This window comes from Myotis lucifugus, unplaced genomic scaffold (genome assembly GCF_000147115.1).
Source record: "Myotis lucifugus unplaced genomic scaffold, Myoluc2.0 scaffold_362, whole genome shotgun sequence".
NCBI classification, from domain to species: Eukaryota; Metazoa; Chordata; class Mammalia; order Chiroptera; family Vespertilionidae; genus Myotis; species Myotis lucifugus.
The window spans coordinates 94,611-108,107 of NW_005871410.1; the positions used below are offsets into that span (position 1 = coordinate 94,611).

The 13,497-nt window shown below is 45.2% G+C and overlaps 1 protein-coding gene across 1 annotated transcript in view; it reads right to left on the minus strand.

Moving 5' to 3' along the window:
- The window catches only part of CUNH11orf65 (chromosome unknown C11orf65 homolog), a 69,480-nt gene that overhangs the window by 43,738 nt on the left and 12,245 nt on the right, over positions 1 to 13,497 (minus strand). The window contains exon 3 of the mRNA XM_023764917.1: positions 9,450 to 9,542. Coding sequence (XP_023620685.1) covers positions 9,450 to 9,542 — 93 coding nt within the window. The remainder of the gene's footprint in view (positions 1 to 9,449; positions 9,543 to 13,497) is intronic.

Here is a 13,497-nt window from a genome sequence, read left to right on the forward strand (position 1 = left end):
TCACCGAGGCCATTTCAACCTCACCGGGGCCGTCCCGACCTCACCAGGGCCGTTTCAACCTCACCGGGGCCGTCCCTACCACACCGGGGCAGTTTCAACCTCACCGGGGCCGTCCCTACCACACCGGGGCAGTTTCAACCTCACCAGGGCCGTCCCTACCTCACGGGGGCCATTTCAACCTCACCGGGGCCGTCCCGACCTCACCGGGGCCGTTTCAACCTCAGCGGGGCCGTCCCTACCACACCGGGGCAGTTTCAACCTCACCGGGGCCGTCCAGACCTCACCGGGGCCGTTTCAACCTCACCGGGGCCATCCTGACCTCACCGGGGCCGTTTCAACCTCACCGGGGCCATCCTGACCTCACCGGGGCCGTTTTAACCTCACCGGGGCCGTCCCTACCTCACCGGGGCCGTATCGTTCTCACCGGGGCTGTCCCGACCTCACCGGGGCCATCCCAGCCTTATCAGGGAAACAGGAAGTTTGGTCCTCTGTCCCCTGCCGGCGGCTCCCCACCAGACAAAATCTCCAGGCGTTCCTGGTGGCTGAACATCCAGCACTCCTGCTCAGATCATGCCCTCCACCAAGTGCACAGACTGCCTGTCTACCGTCCCCCAGCGTCCCATGTGAGACTGGAACCGGTGGGCATGTTTGTGCGCCTGCTGGTACAGTGGTTCGACAGCGCCGGCCCAGCCGGGCCCAGCCCCGGCCTGCCTCCGCCCCCCCGATTGCAAGGAGCTGAAATCTGCAGCCTGCTGGGATGGGCTCTGTACTTGGTGCCTCTGCACATCCTACTCAGTCTCAATGCTCTTCTTTCTATGCGAGGAGTTGAAATCTGCAGTTTGTTGGGTTGGGCTCTGTACTTGGTGTCTCTGCACATCCTACTCAGTCTCAATGTTCTTTCTCTCCTTCCAGTTGTAGAGCTTCCACTGGGCCAACTTTCCCATGGTTCTGTATGATAGGTGTTTGTCCGATAGTTGGTAGTTTCGATGTTGTTGTGTGAGGTAGCACGCACAGGTCTCTTCCTTAGCCGCCATCCTGGTTCTCCTGGGTCTGCTTCTTGAGTGTGTCTCCCATGGCTGCGAGCAGTTGAAGTCTGCAATTGGTTGGGTTAGGCTGCAAAAGCGCAGGTGGGTCTTTTTGTGCACCTGGCACAGCTTGGATGGGGATGTAAATTGATTAGGGCTGAGTCTCAGGGAGTCGCCTTGGCGGAGCAAATAGCACTGGCTGGGTCTCCACGGCCCCTTGCCTCTCCGCCGGGGCTTTGTGTCCCTGAGTGCCAGCGAGCAGCTGTGCGACAGAGCCTCCCTCGATTTCTGGTGGCTGCAAGGTCGTGCTGCCTCTCCCCCATAGGGTCTGGTGCCTCATGATCCCGCCTGAACCAGCTCAGTGGATTTGAAAGTTTGCAAAAGCAAAGGCGTTTCTACTTGTGAGTCTGGCACAGCCCAGATGGGAACGTAAATTGCGTAGGGCAGGGTCACAGCGAGTCGCCGGGGCGGAGTCTCAGCGGCCCCTTGCCTATCCAGGACACCAGGACTTTTCGTCCCCCAGTGCCGGCGAGCAGCCGCGCACCAGAGCCTCCCTCGCTTTCTGACCGCTGGAAGGCCATGCCGTCTCTCGCCTTGGGGCCTGGGGCCTCAGAGACCTGCCCGAACCAGCTCAGTGGATTTGAGAGTTTGTAAAAGCACAGTCATTCCTTCTTGTGCCTCTGGCACTGCCCGGATGATAGGGGCGGGGTCTCAGGGAGTCGCCAGTGTGGAGGAAACAGTGATGGCGGCGTCTCCGCGCCCCTCGCCTCCCCGGGACACCAGGACTTCTTGTCCCTCAGTGCCGACGAGCAGCTGCGCGTCAGAGCTTCCCTCGCTCTCCGACCACTGCAAGGCCGTGGCCGCCTCTCCCAGTGGGATCTGGGGCCTCAGAGACCCGCCTCGAGCAAGCCCAGAGGATTCGAGGGTTTGTAACTGCTTCCTATTGAAAAAAAAACCACGAATCCATTTGCAGCCCGCCTGGCGTGTGACTGCGTACCTCTGTTTTTGGTGCCTCCGTAGCTCCCACTCAGTCTCACTGCGCTTCTTTCTTTTCTTCCAGTTGTAGATCTCCCACTGGGCCAACTTCCCCATGGTTCTGAGTGGTGGTTGCTTGCCTCATAGTTGGTCGTTTCAATGATGCTGTGAGAGAGCAGCATGCACAGGTCCACTCCCTACGCCGCCATCTTGGTTCCCTCTGGTTTATCAAATTTTATCCTTTCAAAGAACCAGCTCTTGGTTTCATTGATTTTTTTTATTTTTAGTCTCTATGCTATTTATTTCTTCTCTAATCTTCATTATTTCCTTCCTTCTACTTACTCTGGGGTTTTCTTGTTCTCTTTCTAGTTCTTTAAGTTGTAGGGTTTAATAGTTTATTGCTGATTTTTTTTTGAGGTATGCCTGTAGTGCTATGAATTTCCCTCTCAGGACTGCTTTTGCTGTATCCCAGAAATTTTGGGTTGTTTGTGTTCATTTTCATTTCTTTCCAGGAATTTTTTTATTTATTTCTTGATCTCATTGGTAACCCATTCATTGTTTAATAACATGCTATTTAGCCTCCATGTGTTTGAATGTTTTGGGGTGTTTTTACTGTAGTTGATATCTAATTTCATTCCACTGTGATCTGAGAAGATGCTTGATATGATTTCAATCTTCTTGAACTTGTACAGACTTGTTTTGTGCCTTAACATGTGGTCTATTTTTGTGATTGTTCCATGTGCACATGAGAAGAATGTATATTCTGCTGTATTGGAGTGAAATGTTCATAAATGTCAATTAAATCCATCTGATCCAGTGTGTCCTTTAGTCTCTCTGTTTTGTTGTTAAGTTTCTGTCTGGAAGATCTATCCAGTGAAGTCAGAGGGGTGTTAAAGTGCCCTACTATCACTGTATTGTTGTCGATCTCTCTGTTAAAGTCCTCTAGAAATTTTTTTTTATATATTTAGATGCTCCTATTTTGGGTGCATATATGTTTACCAGGGTTATATTTTGTTGGATTGATCCCTTTAGTATTATGTGGTGACCTTCGTTGTCTCTTGTGATAGCCTTCATTTTAAAGTCTATTTCATCGGATATGAGTCTTGCTACTTCAGCTTTTCTCTTTTCCATTTGCATGGAAAATTTTTTCCATCCCTTCACTCTCATCCTCTGTGTGTCTTTTTTTTAAAAAAATATATATTTTTTTTATTGATTTTTTTACAGAGAGGGGAGAGAGATAGAGAGTTAGAAACATCGATGAGAGAGAAACATCGATCAGCTGCCTCCTGCACATCTCCCACTGGGGATGTGCCCGCAACCCAGGTACATGCTCTTGACTGGAACCGAACCTGGGACCTTTCAGTCCACAGGCTGACGCTCTATCCATTGAGCCAAACCGATTTTGGTCTCTGTGTGTCTTTTGTTCTGAGATGTGTCTCTTGTAGACAGCATCTATTTGGGTCATGTTTTTGTATCCATTCAGCTACTCTATGCCTTTTGATTGGAGCATTTAATCCATTTACGTTTAGGGTTATTATTGATAGGTACTTATTGCCATTTTAATCCTGTATGGCTAGGTTTATCTCTCTGTTTCTTCTTCTCATTACAGCAGTCCCTGTAGCATTTCTTGTAATCCTGGCTTGGTGATGATGTACTCCTTAGCCTTTTTTTGGGTCTATTTGACTGTCTGTTTTGAATGATAGCCTTGCTGGATATAGTAATCTTGGTCTCAGGTCTGCTTCCCATTACCTTGAGTACTTCATACCTTTTCATCTGGCCTGTAGAGTTTCTGATAAGAAATCAGGTGTCAGCCTTATGGGAACTTCTTTGTAGGTAACAGGTTTCTTTTCTCTCTCGATGCCTTTAAGATTCTCTCTTCGTCTTTAATTTTTGGCATTTTAATTATGATGTGTCTGGGTGTGGGCCTGTTTGGGTTCTTCTTGCTTGGGGTTCTCTGTGCCTCTTGAACTTGTGTGATTTTTTCCTTTACCAGGTTAGGGAAGTTTTCTGTCATTATTTCTTCAAACACATTCTCTATTCCTTTCTCCCTTTCTGCCTCTTTAGGCACACCTGCTATTCTAATATTGTTATGTTTCACATTGTTCCACAGCTCCCTTAAGCTGTTCTTCTGTTTTACAATTGTTTTTTCTTTTTGGTTCTCTGATTGAGTGATATTTTCAACTCTGTCTTCTCATGCACTGATTTGATCCTCAGCTTCGCCTAATCTGCTGTGTATTCCTTCCAATGTGTTCTTTGTTTGTTTTATGTCATTCTTTATCTCAGACTGTTCTTTTTTTTTTATAGTTACTACTAGGGGCCCAGTGTACGAATTCATGCACCTTTAAAGGAACTGTGAACCGCAAGGTTGTTATGGGCACAGGGGCTGGTCTTGGCCCATCCTCCATGCCCACCTGGCCCCTTCCACCGTGGGCCCCAGTCTCGTTTGCTCGCAACCCCGCTTCTGCCACCGCCACTCCCATGTGCTGATGGCGATGGTCCCACTTGCACTCATTGATGGCATGGAACAATTGGGGCCGGCGCCAGCAGTGGGTCTGAGTGGGGCCAGTGCTGTCAGTGGGTGCAAACAGCGGCTGCTGCCCAAATTGCCCCTCAGGAGCAGGGGGAGGTGGTGAAGCCAGAGTGATCTGGACTGGCGCTGGGTGCAGCCAGTGGGTGTGAGCAGTGGTTCCAGCACCATCTGTGTGTGCGAGTGGGGCTAGTGCCAGCAGGTGGTGAGAGCACTCAGCAGGACTGTGGTGCACGGGATCAAAGAATTTTCAGTAACCACTAGAGGCTAGCCCTGATGACAGCACCAGTGACCTGCCTTATTCTGGTGCCCCCACTCACCTGCTCCACCATCCTACCGTGGCCGATGCCCACCATATTCCATGCTCTGCCACTACCCAGCATGTCCTGCGCACACCCCCTGGTGGTCAGCACATATCATAGCTACCAGTTGTTCAGCTGTTCCGCCATTTGGTCTATTTGCATGTTAGGGTTTTATATAGAGAGATACCTTTTTCATACTGTTGAGCACCTTTACCATCATTACTCTGAACTTTGTTTTAGATACATTTCTTATCTCTGCTTCATTTATCTCTTCTTCTGGAGAATTCTCTTGCTCTTTCATTTGGGGGTTGTTTCTTTGTCTCCTCATTTTAGCTTTCTGTTTGGGTTTGTAACTATGTATTAGGTAGATCCTCTACACCTCTCAATCTCTAGTGCAGGACAGTGTTAAAGGCTGTCTCTGACTAATTAGATCAGGCAAAGACTCAAAGTCTCCAGAGACTGACTTTGCCTACAGATTGATAGGATTCTGACTTGAATTGCCCCCGCCCCACCCCAGGCAATCATCCTCAGGTGTGGCAAGAGTTTTTCAATAGGGTGTGGCAGTTGCTTCTCCCTGCAGGCTAGTTGTTATTTTTAATCTCTTAAGTGGCAAGGTGTTTTCCAATAGGGTATGTCAACTGTCTTTCCCCCAGGCAAGGCAAATGTTTATGTGGGAAAGATGTCCTCCTGTACATGAGAAAATGACTCAGCCCAGGAAACTTGGGGTGTCTGCCTTCTGAGCTCTATTCCCTGAGTCCCCAGTCCTGGCTTCTACTCTCATAGTTCCAGTCCACTTCACCCTTCCTCTGCCTGAGCACAAGGTGGGTAGCTCCACAGGGAATTTTGTGCATTGGCCTCTTAACAGGATGCCTGGATTTTCAGCTCTCACTCCCTGGCAGACAGCATCCCGTTGCTTTTCACAGCCAGATGTTATGTGGGTACCCTTCTCAGTTTTGGTGCTCTCTGCTGGGGGCCCAGCTTGGGGATTAGGTCCCAGAGTTCTCAGTGGCACCCCCTTCCCCCCACAGCTGAGATATCTCTTCGGGACTTCAGTTGTTGTCTGTGGGTGCCTGGCCAGCTCTTTCACACCTCTGCCCCTCCTATCAGTCTCTATGTGGTCTCTACTTTTGGTCCTCGGGTATCAGTGTTCTCTCCTGTGAGTTTTCCATTGATTATTCAGGAAGTTTTTCTGTATTTTAGTGTAATTCCAGTTTGTTCCTGGGAGCATGTCCATCTAAAGTTTTCTAATTACCATTATTGCTGCATGAAAATGCAAGATATAAAGCTAACAAATGATATTCAACTCCTCTATACAGAAAACAATACAGCATTATTGAGAGAAAGTATAGAAGAGCTAAATAACATGGCAGATTGGGGTTTCTGGAAGAAGATGCTGATATGAAATTTGTGTGTCACATGTTTATTAGGAATAAACACCTATGAAAGCCAGGGAAAGGAAGGATTTGAACTGCAATGCAGACCCCTCAACACCTGGGCCAATCTTGCTGGGAGCTCTAAAGTGAATATTGCCCAATGGAGTTGTTCTACCTCAGACTGGTCTTTACATTCCTTTCCCCATTCCCCTCTCCCTGTCCTTCCCCCATACTGCTCAGTCACTGGATGCCAACTGCCTTAGAAATAGTTGACCTTGGGTAACAGTTCTCTGCAGGTAAAATAGAAACTGAAGATGCTCACAGCTGGGGGCTGTCTGCTGGTGGCACTCCCTGTGACTGCATAAAATCCTCTTATAAAGAAGAATTTGGGCAACACATCTCCATGTTTCCCACAATCATGGGTTGGAGCTCTCAATATTAAAATGTCAGTTTTCCTCAAATTGATCTAAATATTCAATACAATACAATAAAAAATCCCAATATTTTTAAATATAAAAAAGTATAGTAAGACACACTACAAAAATGTACTATTAGTGGTATTTGCAATATAGTTCAGCCACTGTCTATTTCAAGAATATTTTCTCTTTTTTAATTGATTTTTTTTAGAAAGAGAGGAAAAGAGAAGGAGAGAGGGAGAAACATTGATGTGAGAATGAAATATTAAGCACTTGTTTCCCGCATGCCCCATACTGGGGATTGAGCATGCAACCTGGGGCCTGACCAGAAATCAAACCCTAAACATTTTGGTGTACGGGATGCCCAACCAACTGAGCCACAGTAGCCAAGGCAGAAAAGGAAGCTTTTCATTATTTTCCCCAATAATATAAGCAAGAGTTAATGTGTCTAAAACTGAAAGAAGCAACATCTCACTTGTTCCATTTTTCCCCATGAAACTTCCCAGTGGTAGAGAGTCAGGTGCATCAGCGAATATGTGGGTGTCCTCTCACTGTTGAGGGTGTCCAGAACAAAAGGCTCTGGCTGTTTAATAGACTCTGAAGTGTACATGTGTGTGTGGTGAGGGTGGGGATGGGGTGGTATTGATGAAGGAGGGTCAGAGTGGACTGAGTCAGAGTGGGGAAAATGTCTTCAAGAATTCTCCTATAAGAAGATATCTGCAAAGGTACCTGAATACCTCTGCCCAAGGCTTCAGAAAAAGAGACTTAGGAATGAAGATACTTTGGTAGCAGTGTAAGTACCAAAAGCAGGCCCCACCAGGGGGCCTGAGTCCTTTAGTGCATCTCCCTTCAGAGGCTATAATACTCTGGCTGTGTGCCAAGTATGGTTTCTTTCCCGAGGCCAGTTAGCCTTTGTAACTGCCTGGAATCAGGCCTGAAAAGTCACATAGGATTTTTACCAGGACCTGAACTCCTCAAAAAGATGCTCAACTTAATTAGTAACCAGGGAAATGCAAATTTAAAAACTGACAATATTGAGTGCTGGTGAGGGTGTAGAGCACCAAGAATTCCAAAAGACCTCTGACGATGAATACAAATTAGTTCAACTTTGGAAAACAGTTTGGTATATCTTGTCACCCAGCAATTCCATTTCCAGGTGGAGTAGAAATCAAAAGAAATTCATACATATGTGCATCAGGAGACAAAAATAAGAATAATCTCAGAAGCAATCTTTATAATAACCCCAATTTAAAAAAAAATCCAAATGTCAATCAACTGTAGAATGAGTAGCAATCTTACCTAATAAAAGAGAAGCATGCAAATTGACCATACCTCCACCACACTCCTAAGCCACGCCCATGAGCCACACCCACAAGCCAATCAGAGTGACTATATGCAAATTAAGCCATCAAAGATGGCGGCCGGAGGCCATGGAGCTGGAGCAAGCAGGAGGCTTGGTTACCCCGGCGATGGAGGAAGCCAAACTTCCCGCCTACCCTAGCCGGCTGTAGCCTCCACTAAAGGCAACAAAGTTTCAATTATAGAAGATAAATAAGTCCCAGATACCTGCTTCCAGCCACCCGCCACTGGGAGCATGGGTGACTGGGGGCTGTGGCCAGCCTGCAAACAGCCATCAGCCCCTCACCCAGGATGGCCACACCCTCATGGGTGAGGGTCCCCGCGGGGGGCTTGGCCAGCCTGAAAACAGCCATCAGCCCATCACCCAGACTGGCGAGGCACCCCAGCAGGGACCCCCAACCTGAAGAGCCTGTGGCCAGCCTGCAAACAGCCATCAACCCCTCACCCAGGCTGGCCAGGCACCCCAGTGGGGACCCCCACCCTGAAGGGGGTGTGGCCAGTCTGAAAATGGCCCTCAGCCTCTCACCCAGACTGGCCAGGCACCCAAGCGGGACCCCCACCCTGATCCGGGACACCCTTCAGGCAAACCAGCTGGCCCCCACCCATGCACCAGGCCTCTATCCTGTATAATAAAAGGGTAATATGCAAATTGACCCTAACAGCAGAACGACTGGGAATGACTGGTCACTATGACACACACTGACCACCAGGGGCAGACGCTCAATGCAGGAGCTGCCCCCAGATGGTCAGTGCGCTCCCACAGGGGGAGCTCTGCTCAGCCACAAGCCAGGCTGACGGCTGCCAGTGCAGCGGTGGTGGCGGGAGCCTCTCCTGCCTCCTCAGCAGTGCTAAGGATGTCAAACTACAGCTTAGGCCTGCTCCCCGCTGGCAAGTGGACCTCCCCCGAGGTCTCCCGGGCTGCCAGAGGGATGTCTGACTGCCAGCTTAGGCCCAATCCCCCAGGGAGCTGGCCTAAGCCAGCTGGTGGACATCCCTCGAGGGGTCCCAGATTGCAAGAGGGCACAGGCCAGGCTGAGGGACCACCCTGAGTGCACAAATTTTTGTGCACCGGGCCTCTAGTATATTAATAAAACAGAGTACTTCCATTATTTTTAACAAAGTGAATGAAATTTAGCTACACAAAGATAATGTTGAATGAACAAAGCTAGATACAAAAGTACACTATAGGATTCTATTGATATATAGTTTAAAAACAGAAAACTAACGTACAATATTAGAATTCAAAATAGGGGAAGAAAGGAAGTTGGCAGTGAATTGCAGAGCAACTGAAGGCACTGGTTTGAAGTATGATGGTTATACATTATACATTTATGTATAATGAATTTTTTAGATGTGTACAATACTTCATTAAAAATGTTTGTAAAAGGAACAAATATAATCACATTGAATTTATAAAGTAGCCACACAATTTTAAGAGGGGAAAGTGCTGTATCAATAAATAATGTCCTTACCTCTTTAGGATTAATACATCTTATTATGTGACGTGGTTCTCCTTGTCTTCTTATATCAATCAGACTTTTAAAGTATTGGAAAATAGCGATATTCTAAAGGTTCAAACATAAAATTTTATGGTCAAAACTGGGCAAAAGGAGTAAAAACTATAAAATAGATTTTATATATGTAAACTAGATTTTAGATATATGATCCATCCAGGGTTTCCTTTGACAAGCCATACAATGTTGGTATTATTCTCACAACAAGTTTTAGCCTTAAGTTTGTAATTGTATTACTAACAGCTATAAATAAAATATCTAGAACTTTGGTTGGGTCACTTCTGTATACTCCAGAGTAATATAGGAGAAAGACAAAATACAAGCTAGTGATTAAGAACATTGACTCTGGCATACTATTGTCCGGTTCAACTGTTAGTACTTGCTAGCTGTGTGACCCTGGACAAATTGCTTAACCTCAGCTTATCTAAAATATGGGAATGATAGTAACTATCTACAGGTTGGTGAAAAATCAATCTGTTAATATTTGTTGTTTTTTTTTTAATATATTTTATTGATTTTTTACAGAGAGGAAGGGACAGAGATAGAGAGTTAGAAACATCGATGAGAGAGAAACATCGATCAGCTGCCTCCTGCACATCTCCCAATGGGGATGTGCCCGCAACCCAGATACATGCCCTTGACCGGAATCGAACCCAGGACCTTTCAGTCCGCAGGCCGACGCTCTATCCACTGAGCCAAACCGGTTTCGGCGTGTTAATATCTGTAATGCACTTAGAACAATCTTTGTCACAAGAAAGCACTCAATAAATATTATCTATTATCATCATTATAGAATCCTCTTCATTCCTGTTAAGTAATTCCACTGATTTACAAACCCTGTCTATTTTTCATGTTGGCACAAATTTAGTCAAACAATTCCAAAAAATTCTTCAATTTTTGAAAACTGTTTCTTTGGTAACGCACTCATCATGTCCTATCCCCCCAAAAAACCCTAGTAACTCTTGGTAAACTGCCCCCCGTCTTAGTTTGCTTATGTTAAGTCAAATCAAATAAATTCAAATTGAAGTAAATCCATAGTACCAACAGGACAATTTGAAGCCCCATTTTAACTGCCTGTGGAAGAAGGTGCAATCACTATCAACATAGATATTATTTCTGAAAGGAAGATATAATTTCCTTGAAGTAAAACCCAAAATTGAGTATCAAAAAATTATGATGGTTTAAAATTTGGATAGTATCTTCTAAATATGTGGATTACTGAATTAAACCACCCCAAACTTAAAGCAACGACTGTTTTCTATGGGTTGACAAGGAACTTCTGCTGGTATTGCATATGTGCCTATAGTCAGCTGCCAGATCAGCTGAGCTTGGAATGTTGGAACATCTGTGTTGGCTGGGACTCTATCTCCACATATACTTTCAGTTTGAGTTTTTTCACAGCATGGAGTTTCAAAATACCAAAGAGAGAAAAAGTGGAAGTTGCAAGGCTTCTTAAGACCTTGTCTTGTAAGTCATACAGCATCAGTTATTCTTCATTTTATTGGTCAAAGTCAAGACCTAGCAGATCTCAGAAGTGAAGTTCAAAGTGTGACCTATAAGAAATTCCATATAGACATTGGCCTCACTCAGGAGTGGCCCTGAAGGACAGGCATGAAGATAAATCCTTCCATGGGACAGAATCTCAAGCAGCATACATGGTTGTAGATTGTGCCTGGAAGGAAAGATGATCAGAGGTACAGATCTACAGATGGGCAGTGACTGATATTTGACTGGATGGTCAGGAATTTGGAAAGAACATGGTTAGAAAATTGGTGACAAGAAAGTCTGGAGAAGAGGTCAAACCACCCACCCCCAAATGCACACCAAGTGTGTATATATTTGTGTCCATATGGATGCTCACCTGAAAGCAATCTCAGCAAAGAAGACTCTTAACAATCATACAGGCAAAGTGACTAGTTCTTTGGAGTCAGCCAGGCTTTTTCCCCAGCCACTGCTCTCCTTGCTCATGAACAAAGTGGCCATCCAGCAAAGTTGGAGGTTATTCATCAGCTCAGCTACTGTCGACCGCTGAATGGCCACTTTGCCAAAACATAGACCAACACTGAGCCCTTGATATGGCATCGTTCCTTGGGGTAATTAGCCAGTTTCCTGTGGCACACTGATTAGATGAAATATTTCCATTATGGAAGGTGCAACACTTTATACTCACTGGAAGTGACACTTTACCCTTCTGTGTACACACCATCTGTATACTTTCAGTATGCTTCATTTACTGTCATAGTATTGCACATAGCATTAGTTCTTATCAGAGAAATTGCTTCACAGCAAATGTAGTACACCAATGGGCCCATGCACATGAAATTCACTGATATGACCGTTCCTTATCACACTAAACCAGCGATTTTCAACCAGTATGCACAAGCATTTTTGGGTCGCAAGCATTTTTATCCCTTCACTCTCATCCTCTGTGTGTCTTTTGTTTTGAGGTGGGTCTCTTGTAGACAGCATATAGTTGGGTCATGTTTTTGTATCCATTAAGCTACAAAGCATTTAATCCATTTACATTTGGGTTATTATTGATAGGTACTTATTGATTGCCATTTTAATTCTGTATGGCTAGGTTTATCTCTCTGTTTCTTCTTCTCATTACAGCAGTCCCTTTAGCATTTCTTGTAATCCTGGCTTGGTGGTGATGTACTCCTTTAGCTTTTTTTTTTTTTTTTTTGGTCTGGGAAGCTCTTTATTTGACCATCTGTTTAGGATGATAGCCTTGCTGGATATAGTAATCCTGGTATCAGATCCTTGTTTTCCATTACCTTGAGTATTTCATACAATTCCCTTCTGGCCTGTAGAGTTCCTAATAAGAAATCAGGTGTCAGCCTTATGGGAACTTGTAGGTAATAGTTTTCTTTTCTCTTGCTGACTTTAAGATTCTCTCTTTGTCTTTAATTTTTGGCATTTTAATTATGATGTGTCTGGGGGTGGGCCTGTTTGGGTTCTTCTTGCTTGGGGTTCTCTGTGCCTCCTGAACTTGTGTGACTTTTTCCTTTATCAGGTTGGGGAAGTTTTCTGCCATCATTTCTTCAAACACATTCTCTATTCCTTTCTCCCTTTTTGCCTCTTCAGGCACACCTGCTGTTCTAATATTATTACGTTCCACAGCTACCTTAAGCTGTCCTTCTGTTTTTTAATTGTTTTTGTCTGTTTGTTTCTCTGATTGAGTGATATTTTCAACTCTGTCTTCTAATGCACTGATTTGATTCTCAGCTTCCCCTAATCGGCTGTGTATTCCTTCCAATGTGTTCCTTATTTGTGCAATGTCATTCTTTATCTCAGACTGTTATTTTTTTCATAGTCACTATATCTTTTTTCCATGCTATTGAGCATCTTTACCATCATTACTCTGAACTTTGTTTCAGATAAATTTCTTATCTCTGCTTCATTTATCTCTTCTTCTGGAGAATTCTCTTGCTCTTTCATTTGGGGGTTATTTCTTTGTCTCCTTATTTTGGCTATTTGGGTTTGTGACTATGTATTAAGTAGATCCTCTACACCTCTCAATCTCTAGTTCAGGACAGTGTTAAAGGCTGTTTCTGACTAATTAGATCAGGCAGACTCAAAGTCTCCAGAGACTGAGTTTGCCTACAGACTGATAGGATTCTGACTTGAATTGCCCCCCAGGCAATCATCCTCAGGTGTGGTGAGAGTTTTTTCAATAGGGTGGGGCAGTTACTTCTCCCTGCAGGCTAATTGTTATTATTAATCTCTTAAGTGGCCTCTGGGAAAGGTGTTTTCCAATAGGGTGTGTCAACTGTCTTCCCACCAGGCAAGGCAAATGTCTATGTGGGAAAGATGTCCTCCTGTACATGAGAAAATGACTCAGCCCAGGAAACTTGGGGTGTCTGCCTTCTGAGCTCTATCCCGAGTCCCCAGTCCTGGTTTCTTTTTTTCTTTTTTTTTTTTTAAATTAAATCATTATTGTTCAGATTATTACAGTTGTTCCTCTTTTTCCCCCCATAGCTCCCCTCCACCCCGGATTCCCCCC